General features: G+C 33.5%; 1 protein-coding gene across 3 annotated transcripts in view; it reads left to right on the top strand.

The window, feature by feature from the left end:
• The window catches only part of KCNH7 (potassium voltage-gated channel subfamily H member 7), a 516764-nt gene that overhangs the window by 426403 nt on the left and 75328 nt on the right, over positions 1–15033 (top strand). For all 3 annotated transcript variants that reach the window (XM_090267694.1, XM_090267702.1, XM_090267686.1), the window contains one exon: positions 10106–10505. In XM_090267694.1, the coding sequence (XP_090123820.1) occupies positions 10106–10505 (400 nt within the window). The remainder of the gene's footprint in view (positions 1–10105; positions 10506–15033) is intronic.

Below are 15033 nucleotides of genomic sequence, written 5' to 3'. Positions count from 1 at the left end.
AAGGTTTCTTCTCTTTTCTTTAGTATCCCTTCAGATTAAAGTCCCTGTTTCTTAATGAAGTTTTTCTTTCAAATCTTATATGTTACCACATTAATCCATAAATACTTTCATTACTCATTTATTCAACAAATATAACATGTGCTGCTTAACGATGGGGACCTTCTGAGAAATGCGTGGTGAGGCTGCTTTGTCGTTGCATGAGCATGAGAGCGCTCACACACACAAACCCAGAAGGCATACCCTACTGCACACCTAGGATGCGCGGTGTAGCCTCCTGCTCCTGGGCTACGAATCTGCACAGCATGTTACTGCACAAAACCACATGAAATTAAATAAAGTGCAAAAGAAAAATGATGTAATCAAGAGACACAGCAAATGCAAGATGTATGAAGCTGCTGCCAGGGTAACATGGTATTCTGTTTTACAGCAAACTACTTTTAAATAAATACTAAATTACACTCTAAAATAATAACAAAAAGCATGGTATAGTAAATACACAAACCAGTAACAACACAGTCATTTATTATCAACTATTATGTGCTGTATGTAATTAGATGTGCTATTATAGTACTGGCAGCACAGTAAGTTTGTTTATACCAACATCACCACAAACATGTGAGTAATAAAATGTGCTATGGCATTACCGTGGTTATGCATCACTACATGGCAAGAACGTTTCAGCTCCATTATAATATTACGGGACCACTATCGTGTACGTGGTCCTTGTTGACTGACACCTTGTTATGCAATGTATGACTGAATTTATTCACTGTCTGATATCTTACAAAAGTTATAGATTAGCAAGTTGCAGCTAGAAATTCTAAAGAAATGGGAGACAAAAAGGGATTATTTTGAGGACAGTTATTGGGTTGCAAAGCACAGGAGTGCAGGGTACATGGTAAGGAGAAGTGTATTGGCACCAAGGATAGCAAGTGGCAAGTGGGACTGGCAAGGGCATAAAGGAATCAGATATTGGGCTGTGTTAGCTGTGAAGGGTTAACAGCAAGATCAATGATGGGCTGGACCACTTTATACATTTTTCAGGAGGAACAATAAAGACATTTTTACATACAAACTATATTTTATATATAGTTTATGTATATTATATGTACATATAATTATAGTTATGTATATTATATGTACACACATATATATAATCAGGCTTTTCAGTACATAATAATGTTTCAGAATAAAAGTTTTTTTAAGTGTGTAATATGTCATGTAAAGAGGATATTAAAGATAGTCAGTATTCATTTTTTTGTTTCTGGCCAAAAGAATGCTTCCAGAGAACAGAGATCTTATATTTAAATGTACCAACTTAGGAACTTTCATCATATGAATATGTGAAAAATAACTCTTGGATTTTGGACCCAAAATTAAATAAGCAATCCTCAAATCATTAAGCGAGAAGTCACTCTCATGAGAGACCATCTAGTCCAATGCTTTTTAAATGGAGTTTCAGGGAGGTGCCTGAAAGTCTCAGAGACTCACAAAGTTTGCCAGCAAAACAGGCAGATAAGACTCAGAGTCATCCATCTCCACTACAAAAAGAGTAGCTTGATTTTATCTATTCTACTAAGACTCATGTAAATTTTCTACAAATTTTAACAAGAATTGACTTCATTCATTTTGCCATTTTCAGAAAGAGTCACCATACCCCCTTCCACACAGAGATGCATTCATGCTATAAGCATCTATCATGAACCGACTATGTGCCAGTGTGCTAGAGGCTGGGTTTACAGAAAAGAGTGAGACAAGAACCCCACTGGTGGGGAGTTTGCAGTCTAGAATGGGAGAGCAGCAGATGAACAGTCTAAGTCCTACCTGATAAATGCTTTAATAATGCCATGTACAAGAGCACATGGGAGCATGGAAAGGGGAGTTCCTGATTACCAGTGGAGGTTTTCGAAGTAGAAAGAGTAGAATGATCATGCTAGTTAGAGGGCATGCCTGCTAGAGGCATGGAGCTATAATGTATTGGTCCCCAACTCTATCAGACCCAATATAATAAATACTTTATAATTTGCTCTTTTAATATTGTGAAATAAAAGTCATAGATAATATAACACTTAATACACGATTTCACAAATATAATATATAATTTCTACCCTTAATATAAAGGAGAAATAAAAGAAATGATTACAATAAAATGCCTAGTTGATATATAAATGCTTCAGGCATGTCTATATTAAATGATATAATAAAGTTATGATATAAAGTTATAATAAAGTTATAATAAAGCATATGATAATATGCTTAGACCTAATTATAATGGAGTCCATATTTGAATAATAATTCTAATATTAAACTAAATCTTTTCATTTTAACATAAGGATTGAATATATATGAATATGGTTATATATGTATATATGTGTATATATACAGATAGATATATATACACATTTTAATATTTATACACACCTAGAAACACTGTGACTGTGATAACTACAAATGCAGACTTCTATAGTCATTCTATATACCACACAGTACAAAAACACCACAAAACATGTCGTCATTGAGGGTATGATTTTATGAAACATTAAACGACTCTTAGTGAAGTCCAAACTAAACAAGTTAATCATCTCTCAATTTCCATGGTAGCTAAAGTCCTGAAAAAATTAATGAATATTAAAATGTATAAAACTGGATTTATTTCTACATGTAAAACCCAGCTTCCAGGATCAGTAACTACAAATTTATTTTTAGCCTATACAAATGACTATGGGACATTGAAAGTTATATAAAACACTCCAAAGTTTGTTGTTGTTGGAGACTGCTTTAGGCGTTATAGGACATCTGCCTATCTCACTCCACTAGGAAGTAAAGAAAAACTCATGAAACCACATGTAGAGCATTTCAAGCAAAAGAAAACACTAGTGAAAATGGCCCCATCAGGGAACAGCCTTGGCATGTAAGAAGATCAGAAGGAAGGTCAGTGGCAGCCAGGCGGAACCATAGTGAGAGGTGGGATGCCAAGATGTGAGGGTACTGATACAAATCACATGCAGTCTTAGAATCTGGTGTTTCTTTTGGCTGCAATGGAACCTTTAGGATTGGAATGACCTAATCCAATGGATATTTTGAAAAACCCATGGCTGATGTCTGCAGACAATTTAGTCAGAATAGGAACAGGAGAACAACTTCAGAGGTCTTGCTATAATGTAGGAGGGACAAATGACAACGGCTTGGACTACATGGTGGCAATAGAGGTGAACAGGAGTGGATACATTTGGAATATATTAGAGGATATTTTGTTGATGGATTAAATATCGTTGGAGGATTAAATATCGTTGGAGGATTAAGAGAAAAAGCAGAATTAATTATCACTCAAAGATTTTATTGTTTCTTCTTGTTTGAATCATTTTGGGGGGCAGGAAGGAGACTCAAGCAACTTTTATAAATTGTCACATGTTTATCCAAATGGGATAAATCTTGGAAGAAGGAGGTGTTTTATAGGGGAGAAATTCCATCAGGGCCATATTAAGTTTGAAATGCTTGTTAGTCATCCCAGTACAGATGACAGGTAGGCAACTGGGGCACCACATGAGCAGGCAGAAAGATAAGTCAGCATAAGAAGAAGAAATGAGATTTATTAAATTATAAATTAGATATAATCATGACAAAATTTTGTCTGGATCAGAGCTTCTACAGCAGGACCATGTCCCAGTTGCTATGTGAATCTTATGAAATCTTGGAGATTCATATCTGGTAGGTCTGAAGTAAAGCCTTGAAACCTGCATTTTTTAAGGGTTCAGGAGTGATTCTACTGCCAGATATACACAATCCAGTGACCTATCTGGGACACAGGGGAAATCCATGAGAGACCTTTGGTGTGTTTACAGAACATGTCGACAGAATAGATACATAAATAAACAAGTTAAAGTCGTTTTCAACTAAATGAAAGGACAGAAATTATTTTTTAATTGCTTAATTTTAACTGAATTATTAAAATGTTTCAATGCATCACAACATCATGAAAGACCTTAGAAATATAATTTCATCAATGTCAATTAAACATTAATGTCTTACTTCCAATTTTTCTAAATTGTGAACTATTGTTACATTTAGTTTTATTTACATTCAACTCAAGAGAAGGAAAACTATTCATATTTAGGATTTGTATTGTTTAATTTATAGAACGTTAGCGTTGCTAAGGGTAGCTCAGTATATATACTTTATTTTTACTAAAATGAATATATGAGCAGAATTGCTCATTTTTTTAATCTAATCATATTAATTTTTTAGCTTAAGTAAATACAGATTACCTACTAATAACTAGAGAATATTCTATGATGTTTTAAAAAAACACATAGAAAATGAATACTGGCAATAACTGGACCTGGCTCGGTCATTGATATCTTCCTGATGTTAGTGTCATCCAGATAGACCACAGAAAACTTTCTTTGTTTCTTAATTTTTGCATCATCAAACACTGTGCCATCCATAGGAAATTACTTCCATATTATTGATGCAAAGGAATAATATAATTGGACCAGTCTCCAGAAAGTCAACTTTTTATTATCTGCCTCAGATTTTCCCATATTTTGTTTATCTGTGGCAAATCTCATTTTCAGAAATACTAACAGAACCTAGAGCATTCTGTTTAGTTAAATGCTTTATTAACCTCTTCCACCCCTGAAAATTAGTATTTTGATTAATTACTTGCTTTGTTGACCTCTCTTCTTTCACCCTTGTTATTGTTCATGAATCCCGAATGCAGGCAAGACCTTTGAAACCTAAATAAATAGAGTGTTCTCTGAGGGAAAGTTATAATAAAAAAGAGGAGTTTCTGTTCATTTAGATATTTGCTTCATTACTCTGATAGATAAAGGGATACAAAGAAAAACTTAGCAGGTATCTGAATAGAAACTCTGATCATCTTGTCAGCATTCTCTCTGAACCTGATCTCTGCAATAGTTGTCATTAGTTTGTTGAAAGTGAATTTCTAAGACATTAGACATACTCACCACATTCAAAGTTAAATAACAAAGCACACTTTGAAGACTTGATTGCAAATATGTGTCTACACTTAAAGTGTCTCTCTTTAGCTAGTTCTTGGGGGTTGAGGCAGAAGTTTCCATTGGCTTGTATTTGAGATCATTGGCCATGACTCCAAATATCTGTGGCATGACAAGTGAGAGACATAGGATTCCCAATGAAATAATTTTTGAACTAAGACAATATGAGAATAGTTCATCTAAAATTTTTTATTTTGCATTAAGTTGATCATCTAGCCCTTATTTATATGTGATTTATTGACTAAAAATTGCTAGAGATGGCATATAGTACACTTTTGGTTATTATGTATTTCACAGAACAAGTCAAATTCTCATTTAAAACATATAACATCCATGATAGTTTATTTACTGTAACATTTTAATAGTACTATTTAGAATCATTTGATAACCAGTTTTCTATGTTACTGTAACTAAAGAAAGAGAAAGTGAATTCAAAATGCAGAAAAGTAGAATGTTAATTATATAACAAAAATTTTAAAAAATGTCTCAACAGTAAAGGTTGTTCAATATTGGAGTGAGTTTCCCAGGGGGATTGTAAATTCATCTTCTCTTTAAAAGCCACAGTTAGTGGGCAATTTGTGAGGTTTTGTATGAATAAATAAAGGATAAATTAGGTGATACCCTCAATGTTTTTTACACACTCAAAATGTAGCTTTTTAATTGTGATAGTGAATGTGTCCTTATAAATATTGAAATAGTGTGACTGAGGCTGAACAACAGGATAGAAACTAGCTTCAAAATTATTAAATTGTACTGGTAACTCATTAAATGGTGTTTACAGGTAACAGAGCTTAAAGGTAATTGAAATAAAATATAAAACAAAACATGTGTATAGTTATTAAATTGATCACTCAGTGTTTTCATTTCCCTTCTTGTACCCAAATATTTCTTGACAAACAAGACAAAATAATGAAGTATAAAGTTTCAGTGACAATTCACTTTATCAACCCTGTAAATAAAACTAAAGATCACATACTTATATTTCCTCATTTGTAAAAGAATAATTCTACCCACTAACCATAGGCAAAGGTTTTAGAGAGTAAACCTCTAAAATAAAGTATTTTAAATAAAAAGTTTTGAAAATGCTTACTAAAAATAAAGTTGAATTGTTTTTCCAAATTATTTTGAAAAATTCTTGAGCATAAGATTTTCTCTTACTGATAAGGCTTTCTCAGTTTAACTGTAGCCACATTTATTTTTGAGTAGAGAGTTGTTTAATACCGATAAGAAATCACCTATCTTCAGTCCTTGAAATGAATTCCACTTACATTAAGAGAGAATATTGCCAGATCTATTGTAAAATGTCTACTGAAAGCAAATCACATAATCTTCTTGAGTCTGGGTCTAGAACCTAACACACTTGCAAGGATGTAATTATTCACAGTATGCATTTAAAAAATAAAATTTAGTTAAGGAAGTCACACTTAATAAAGATAACTAACTTCTACCTCAATATAATAAAGGTTCTGGGACTATAATAAACTATGGATGTGGATACTTTTTTTTAATTGAAATTGTGTTATATTTATCAGCCACCCCAAAATTTAAATAAGTGAATTTTCATGGGAAGAGTCTACATTTAAAAAAGAATCTGCAAGAGTGAATTAAAAATAAAAGCCTTAAATGAGTAGATTTTTTTTACTATGGCATTTATGCAAAAAGAATCTGAAATATCATTCAGTCACAGTAACAGTAAAGGAGCTGAGTTCTGAAACTGCATGGAGACTTTATCTGTTAGCATTCATTAAGTCCCCTTTGCTATAGTTCATAGGCAGGGCTTCAATCCCATGCAAAATGGCTCTCCACATTCTGTATATTATTTATTATCATGATGTCTTTGTATTTCATAATAACACTTACCTCTAGTGAGCTTTAATGCTTTTTGAATGTTTATCAAAAGTAACAATAAAAACAGTATTTTTCTAATACCAGTGAAAAGCTCAAGAACTAATATATAAGAGAAAGTCTATCTACTACTTTTGAAATTATTGTAACTGGTTTAAAGATATTTTTATTTCCATTTTTAAAAACTGAAAAAACGCACAAAAATAGACTCCCATAATGTGTCTGGATAGTACATAAAATTATATATGCTATGAGATAACCATATATTCCAAAAACACTTTACTCAGCCAAATTCTAATGTCAACACAATTATAAGATAGTTGTTGGTCCTATTTTTCACTTGCAGATAATACAAATATAGTCCATTGAACTAAACAATGGAGATCAATAGTCTCCAACAAATCAGCAAGAGGAGGTTGATCATTCTTTAGACTACTGTATTGTCTCTGAGATTTTGGTGTAATCGCTTCTTTTTCTGTTGCCAACCTGGGACAAAACACCTTTAATCTTTAAATAGATCTGTAAACAAGAAAAAGAAAGGAGTTATTGCAATCCTGTGTTATCTACAAGATGTGCTGTACGCAACTGTAGTTAAGAAAGAAGGACCAGGTGTATGAACTCATCTTGATAACAATAGAAATAAGGCCAAGTCATTTGTCACATTGTCAAACTAACAGGTAGTTATGCTTGGGTATATGGCTTTGACTCTTGAAGTCAATTTTCACTTATGCTTATGAGATTGGGTTGAGACTTAATTATGTACCATAATTCTAAAGCTTTTTTGTCCAGAAAACATGTCTCTTTTATGTTATTGTATGTTATATTTATTTTTCTGCTTAGAGGACTTACTGTCATCTAGCTTTTATCTCATTTTAATATAACTCTAGAAGAGACATTAGAGGTTTCTTTGGGAAGAGGGCAAAAAAGAGGTGGGTGGCATGCCAGCAGGTTTTATTCCTTTTTTTTTTAAGATCATTTTTATTCTACCACCTTTGCAGCTGATAGAGTTGTTAGTGCTTATTATCACAATACTATATAAAACAGCTCACTTCTTTTGAAGCATCTCACTTCATTAACCACATACTTAGAGAATATTCATTATATTCCATTAATTTTAGGATTCAGAAAGAATTTGCTATAAGGACAAGAAGTTTTAAATAATAATCTTCAGATATTTCTAATTTCTCAATACAAAGAAATAAAAAACTAAGTTAAGATAAAAATAAACATGCAAACTTAAGCTGTGAAGTATAGAAATAGTGACGCACTGAACCAGGGTGATTCCTGTTATCAGAGTCTGAGCAGTCAGTGCATCTGGATGAAGTTCTTGTTTTTAAAATTCCTGTCATTTCCTCTGGAAGCTGCAAGGCCAAGGAGGATAAACCTCAATTTGGGATCCAGATATCTAAGTTATGCATTTTGAAAATGTGTAAGCTCTATCAACCCATTTTACAATATAAAGTTTCTGTTACATATGGGGGAAAATGTATGGGGTGTTCAAATAAAAACATGAGGAGCTGCCATTTGTTGAACATTATCTACGATCCTGTAAGGTAGGAATTGTTATGCCCATTTACATTGCAAATTGATCCTCAGAAATTAAATAAGTAACTTGACCTAGTTGACACACTGGTATGGAAACAAAATTCAAACGTAAGTTTGTCTGTTCCACATTGCTAGCAAATAACTGCTAATCTAAAACACTGATAATACAAATAGTAGAAAGTTGACTTTTCTCCCAGGAAACTGCTTAATACTAATTTAAACTCTCCATTTATTCAAACTTAAAAGAAATATACTTTTACATTTGTGAAGGACCAAAAAAATCTGTTTCCTTTATTGCACCCTGAAAAGTAAGAACCCAGCATTAAAAACAGGGAAGATTTATCTCTCCACACATTCCAAAATGAGCTAAGACTGGAGTTGAGGTGTGATAAGCACATCTCAACTACACAAGCTTGTCTCAGCTCATGAGGGTTTCAAACTAACTGAACTAAAGAGCTCAAGGCAAACTGAGAATTCTCCCCGTCCCCTGTAACCACTATGACCCAGGGGGAGAAAATGCAATACTTATTACAGTGTTTTAATAAAAATGTTTTCCTTGATATTTAGTGCCTTTTTCCACCAAGGTAATGTGGATAGATATAGGGTGATAGTTATGTCAAGAGCTATTTCTTTAATTTAAAATATGTGTTCTTAACTCAGTTGGATGCACTTTGCAAAATAAACACCAACAATGAACAGATAAAATGACTCAATCATTGTTTGGTAAACACCATGTAGCTATGGAATAATTATATGCCCTGTGAAATATGTAGTACTTATAGCTGACATTATTTAGGAAACCCGAGAAATGAACTTGTAATTTGTGCTTATCAGATTTCAAGTTCAAACAACCAGTTAAGTATCCTGTTATTATGTAGAAGTGTCCTATCATTAGATACCTGGTCAATAATAATCATGTAAGTAGTTACATATATCACAACACAAGCAAAATACATATCATTGGGAGAGCAAAAAACAATAAATTTAACACATTTCAGAAAGAAATAATGCATTTAAATAAAGTGTCCAATTCATGCTTGTGATCATCCAATAAGTTTCCTAGTTATTCACCTGACTGGCTCCTTCTCATTATGTAGAACTTTTTCAATTCTAAGGTCAGGTCCAGCAAGGCCTTCCTTTCTAAACTAAACCCCATCCCAACCCATGCTCTGAAACATCTATTATATCACTCTTTTATTATCATCATGACAGTTATTGCTGAAATTATCTTATTGTTTATTTTAAAAATATTTATCTTCTCAATAGACAGTGAACTTATTTGTCTTCATTAGTGAAGTTACTTTGTCTACCAAATAACTGTGTCTATTAGAGAAGTCACCAACTATGTTTGTTCAACACTCTTATTCCAGTGCGTGGCACTTGCTACACTAGTAACACACTGGAATGTTTGTTAGTGAATGAATGATTTACCCCTGATGGGCAAAGCACTTAGAGCATAAAACAAGATAGACAAATTCTTTGTCCTATGGGTCTTCATGACAAGATACTGAATTAATGTAATGCAGATTTTCAGAGTATTTTCACAAGTGGGTAAGGATTTTAACATAACTTAATTCAAATATACAGTTATGCTCAATGCTACCACATTGTTCTAACCAGTTTCTGCCTACTGAGCACAGGAACATGCGTTGAGTTGTTTACCAACTGTTTCTAACCATGTGTGTTTACTTCCACAGACAACAACATTAATTGGTCTGTTGAAGACAGCTCGACTCCTTCGTCTCGTGCGAGTGGCTCGGAAACTTGATCGGTATTCAGAATATGGCGCTGCTGTTCTAATGCTCCTAATGTGCATATTTGCCCTGATAGCTCACTGGCTGGCTTGCATTTGGTATGCGATTGGGAATGTAGAAAGGCCCTACCTGACTGACAAAATCGGATGGTTGGATTCCTTAGGACAACAAATTGGAAAACGTTACAATGACAGTGACTCAAGTTCTGGGCCATCCATTAAAGACAAATACGTGACAGCACTTTATTTTACCTTCAGCAGTTTAACCAGTGTAGGATTCGGGAATGTGTCACCTAACACCAATTCGGAAAAAATCTTTTCAATTTGTGTCATGTTGATTGGCTGTAAGTAGATTTCTCTTTTATCTATTAGGATAAAATAATATTACAAAATTGATATCGCTAGAACATTTAGAGTAGGCAAAGAAAAATTTATAGAAAATTGAAGAAATAATGGGATTACATATTTGGGTACCATAGTCAATCAAATATGATTCTCTCTGTGAAGGGGAGACACCAAAGGTTTTCAGGACTTCAGGAAAGCAAGAACATAGAACTGGAGTGACATGGGTCTTGGGATTCGGGAATTGAGACTTGCAGTTCACCTGTACTACTCTAAAAATGTGTCCATAATTTATTGCCAGTGGTTATTTTCTATTTCCAGCTGAGGCCAGATTAGAATGGAAAAGATTAGCCTACATTATATTACTAGATATACTAGGTAGATAGGAATATAAATATCAGCACCACTAATCATAATGGAAGTTAATCTTATATATATCACTGTCATTGACTATAAGTTCCTTTCCCTGTGACATTATGTCAGGCCTTAAGTGATTGACCTTTACCTTGTAATTGAGTAATGTCATGAGCATCATTTATAAGGAAATTCTTTAGAATAAGAAAAAATGTGTATTAAACTAAATATGTTTTAATGTTAATACTTTTTTAAAATCACACTGTGGAACCACTAGAGACAACCCTGCTGATAGCAGGCAACAATTGGCAAAGCATGATGGATTTATAAAGCTTAAAAATAGCATCATCCTTAGGTTATGTATAAATTTTTAAAATAGATCCAGAGGGTTGACTTTTAAATGTTAATATATTGACTAAAAAAAGTATTTAAATAAGCTTTATTTAAGACACTTAAATAGACTCACTAGTTTACTGTCCACTTTATTTAAAATTTCCTTTTAATATATATGTCTTGGCGTTTTTATTTTAGTGATATATGAATAGGCAAAATTATTATGTTTAAATAACGCTTAAGATATTCTTAAATTCAGGCTTGACCTTGGATATAAACACATAAGTGACATTGCACCCAGAAGGAAAGGGAAGTGGGGTCTACTGACAAAAATAGAAAAATTTATTCCAGAGAGACTGAAACTCTCAGAGCAAACAGTCCCAGAAGTTGTGATTATGACTGTCAGTAAATACTTCTACTGATTATGAGCTTTAGTGGCATAGGTAGCAAAGAAAAGAAAAGAAAAACAAATATTTTTTATTATTATTTAAACACCTATATAGAAATATATATATATATATATATATATATATATATATATATATATATATATATATACGTCCTGGCTGGTTTGGCTCAGTGGATTGAGCGTCGGCCTGCGAGCTAAGTGTCACTGGTTCGATCTTCCAGTCAGGGCACATCAGAGAAGGAAAACTCTGACTCCAAAAAACCTCCGCTGCCTTGCGGCATACCTCTTCAGGGGAAAGGCTAAGGGAGTAAACCCCAACAGAAAATCCGGAGCCGGAGTCCCTAAGGCGGTTTGACGTTGTAGTCAACACCGGCAACTCCTGCGGCGCACCTGAAGCCAAGCTGTATTGACTCCGTCTTTCCCTTGGACCCTTCAGCTGCGAAGAGAGGGGGGGTCTGCTGCATGGGCAACAGCAGACCCTCCATATCACCCTGCCTAGACTCTGTAGCTTCAGCTTCACTGGAGAGGACACTCCAGCGTCATTGCAAGATGTCGATTCAACACGGGAGGAGACAGATGCCGTGTCACTCCCGAGTCGGACTGCACAGCCATTCTCGGCGGTGCAGATAGACTCTTAAGAAGCTACACCATCGTCTCTCGAGACGGACGGCTGCCGATATGATACGATATATATACACTGTTTTTAAAGAAAAAAAAAACCCTGCATCTTGAAATTTAGAATTTATAAGAAATAATTTTTTAAATGTCCAGATTTAACCTGTTCATCATTTAGAAATCCTTACCACTTATGAGAATTAAATGAGGTACATAGTAGTGTTTAGCATGTGAATCATTTTAAAGAAAACTGAGCTTTTTACTTGCTCTACACCTAATCTCTAATTCCTAAATCAGGAGATTATTGGAAGTTTTCATTTTCTTCTTTTTTCTTTCTTTCTTTACTTTTTTCTTTAATGTGACACTAAGCTATTTCTATTGATTTTTTAGGAATGTTTCTCCTGCAAATGAATTTCTTATTCCATTGCCATTTTGACATTTTTCTTATTTTAAGAAAAGAAAAAACATTCTAGTTAATTGTGTAGAGTAAGAGATATTCAATTTCTACATTACATTCTTATTTGAATAACAAACTTAGTTTTACAAATCTTAATCAAAATGAGATTATTTAAAGCTTAATGTCACACAAGAATGTCATGAGTAAAAAAAAAATAGATACAATTAAGACTTAACACTTAACAATAATAAGAATGCCATTGATATTTGCTTAGACATTCAATGTATATGGTTGTAGCTATGCATAGATCTTACTGTATTAGCCAATTATTTGGTTTTATTTAGATTATATTTCTACAATAAGCACATAGTCCTCAGATCTATGAGTGACCTGATTTAAAGCTAAAAATAAAATACAATATCCAACTGGATAATGTAAAGTACTGTATATGTACTCATCCTAATTATAGTCTATATGGTCTAGTTTATATCAGATTGAACTCTCTCATCCTCTCTAAGCTTCATTAAATATAATCTTCTTTTTAAAGGAAAAGCTTAAAGCCAAGTTATAGAAAACAAAACAATCAACTATCTCTATTACTAAAAACTAAACATTAGAAGCTATTATCTAACTAAATGCAAACAACTCAAATATTTATAGATACACTTTTTAAAGCTTCTATCTGTGAGGAAAGTTGCATTATATTTGTGAATGTATATAGAGAACAGTGACTAGAAAGTGTGCAAAATCCAAAATGAAAATAAAGAAAAATTTAAGCAGCTATTAAAAAGTGTAAATGTAAGTTATGCTCACATAACTTGTATTCTAATACATAAATTTATTTTTATTCAAATATTATAAATATAAAAGACAATTATAAAAACACATAAACCAGTAAACAAAGGGAAGTGTATTTTATCTATGACCTACTTGACAAACATCTTGGGAGAATCTTTTGTTTTCATAGCATTTAAAAAAATGTTACTGGGTTTCTTCTTCTAGCCTTGATGAAATAACTAGAACCTTACCATACCCCTATATATTTTTTTTAAATAACATAAAACTAAACAAAATATACAAGTCAACTGTTTTTAGACACTGAAAATCAAATAATAGGGGATTTGATCCCTGAGAGAAGGAAAACAAACAAGATGGGCCTCATATTATCCTCAGCTTTATTCCTGGAGGCACTTTCTGCACCACAGTGAAAGGGCAAGCAATCTAACCAAAGACAGTGGTCTCACTGAGCTAAAGACAGAATTTCAGAGGTAATGGTGGCAGAGGTGCTGTTATTGGGAAGACAACCAGACAATAAGCAGCTATGGCAACAACAACAACAACAAAAAACCTCCAGAAACCTGTGGATGTATCCTTTTGAATTAACTGATAAAAACTAAGTCACAAATGCTGAGGTAAGATTCTTCAAGTCCTAACAAATAAATTACAGAAGTACTATAAGATGAGCAGCTTCCACCAGCACAGTGGAAAGCCTTCACTGAACACTGGTATTCAATTGAAATCTCAGAAAAATATTGTTATAGTACTAGGGCTTGGCTAATCCTAATAAAGCCTAAATGACAAGCCTCAAAAAGAGCAAGTCGAACTATAATTTAACAGCCTGCAAGAACAACATCCAACATTTCTAAAGGAAGACAAAGAATATAAAGAAATGAACAATGTTAAATTTGTAATGCCCATAATCCATTAAAAGATGAATAGATATGCTAAGAAACAAGAAATGTAACCCATAAGCAGGAGAAAAAAAACTGTAACCCACGGCTGGAGTTCACAGAGATGATGGAGATAATACCAAGCATGTAAACAAATGTGTATGTGGATTTCCAGAAAATGGAGGAGGGCAGCAGAAAAAAATGTTAAGAAATTCCTGAAATCTTTCCAAATTTGATAAAAACTATAAACCATAAATTTAAGAAGTTCAGTGAATTCCAAAAAGGTAAAGCACACATGCACAGGCAGGCACGCACACATGAACAGTCACACACACATCAAAATGTATCATAATCAAAATACTGAAAACTAACGATAAAGAGGGAAAAAATATTTAAAACAATGAGGGGGAAAATAAAGACATATAATGTACAGAGAAAAAACCATCAGGATGATAGCAGACTTCTTATTAGAAACAAAGCAAGTCAAAAGACTGCATAGCCTGGAGCAGTGATGCCACAGCTTTCTTCCTAGAGGCGCTTTCTGTTCCATGGTGAAAAGATGAGTAATCTAACTTGTCCTTGAGAGATGCCTGGGTCTCTCCCCTTGAAGTTGCAATAATATGCACAGCTATAACTCAACAAAGGATTCTCTACACAATAAACAAAGTGCATTGAAATATCTAAAGGTGGGCAAGTGGGAGTGAAAGAGAGAGACAAGAAAGGAGAAGGACTTAGACAAGCCACAGAAGAAG

Source organism: Furipterus horrens, unplaced genomic scaffold (assembly GCF_987537825.1).
Source record: "Furipterus horrens unplaced genomic scaffold, mFurHor1.1.pri manual_scaffold_1, whole genome shotgun sequence".
Lineage (NCBI taxonomy): Eukaryota > Metazoa > Chordata > Mammalia > Chiroptera > Furipteridae > Furipterus > Furipterus horrens.
This window is presented reverse-complemented; position numbering and strand designations above follow the sequence as displayed.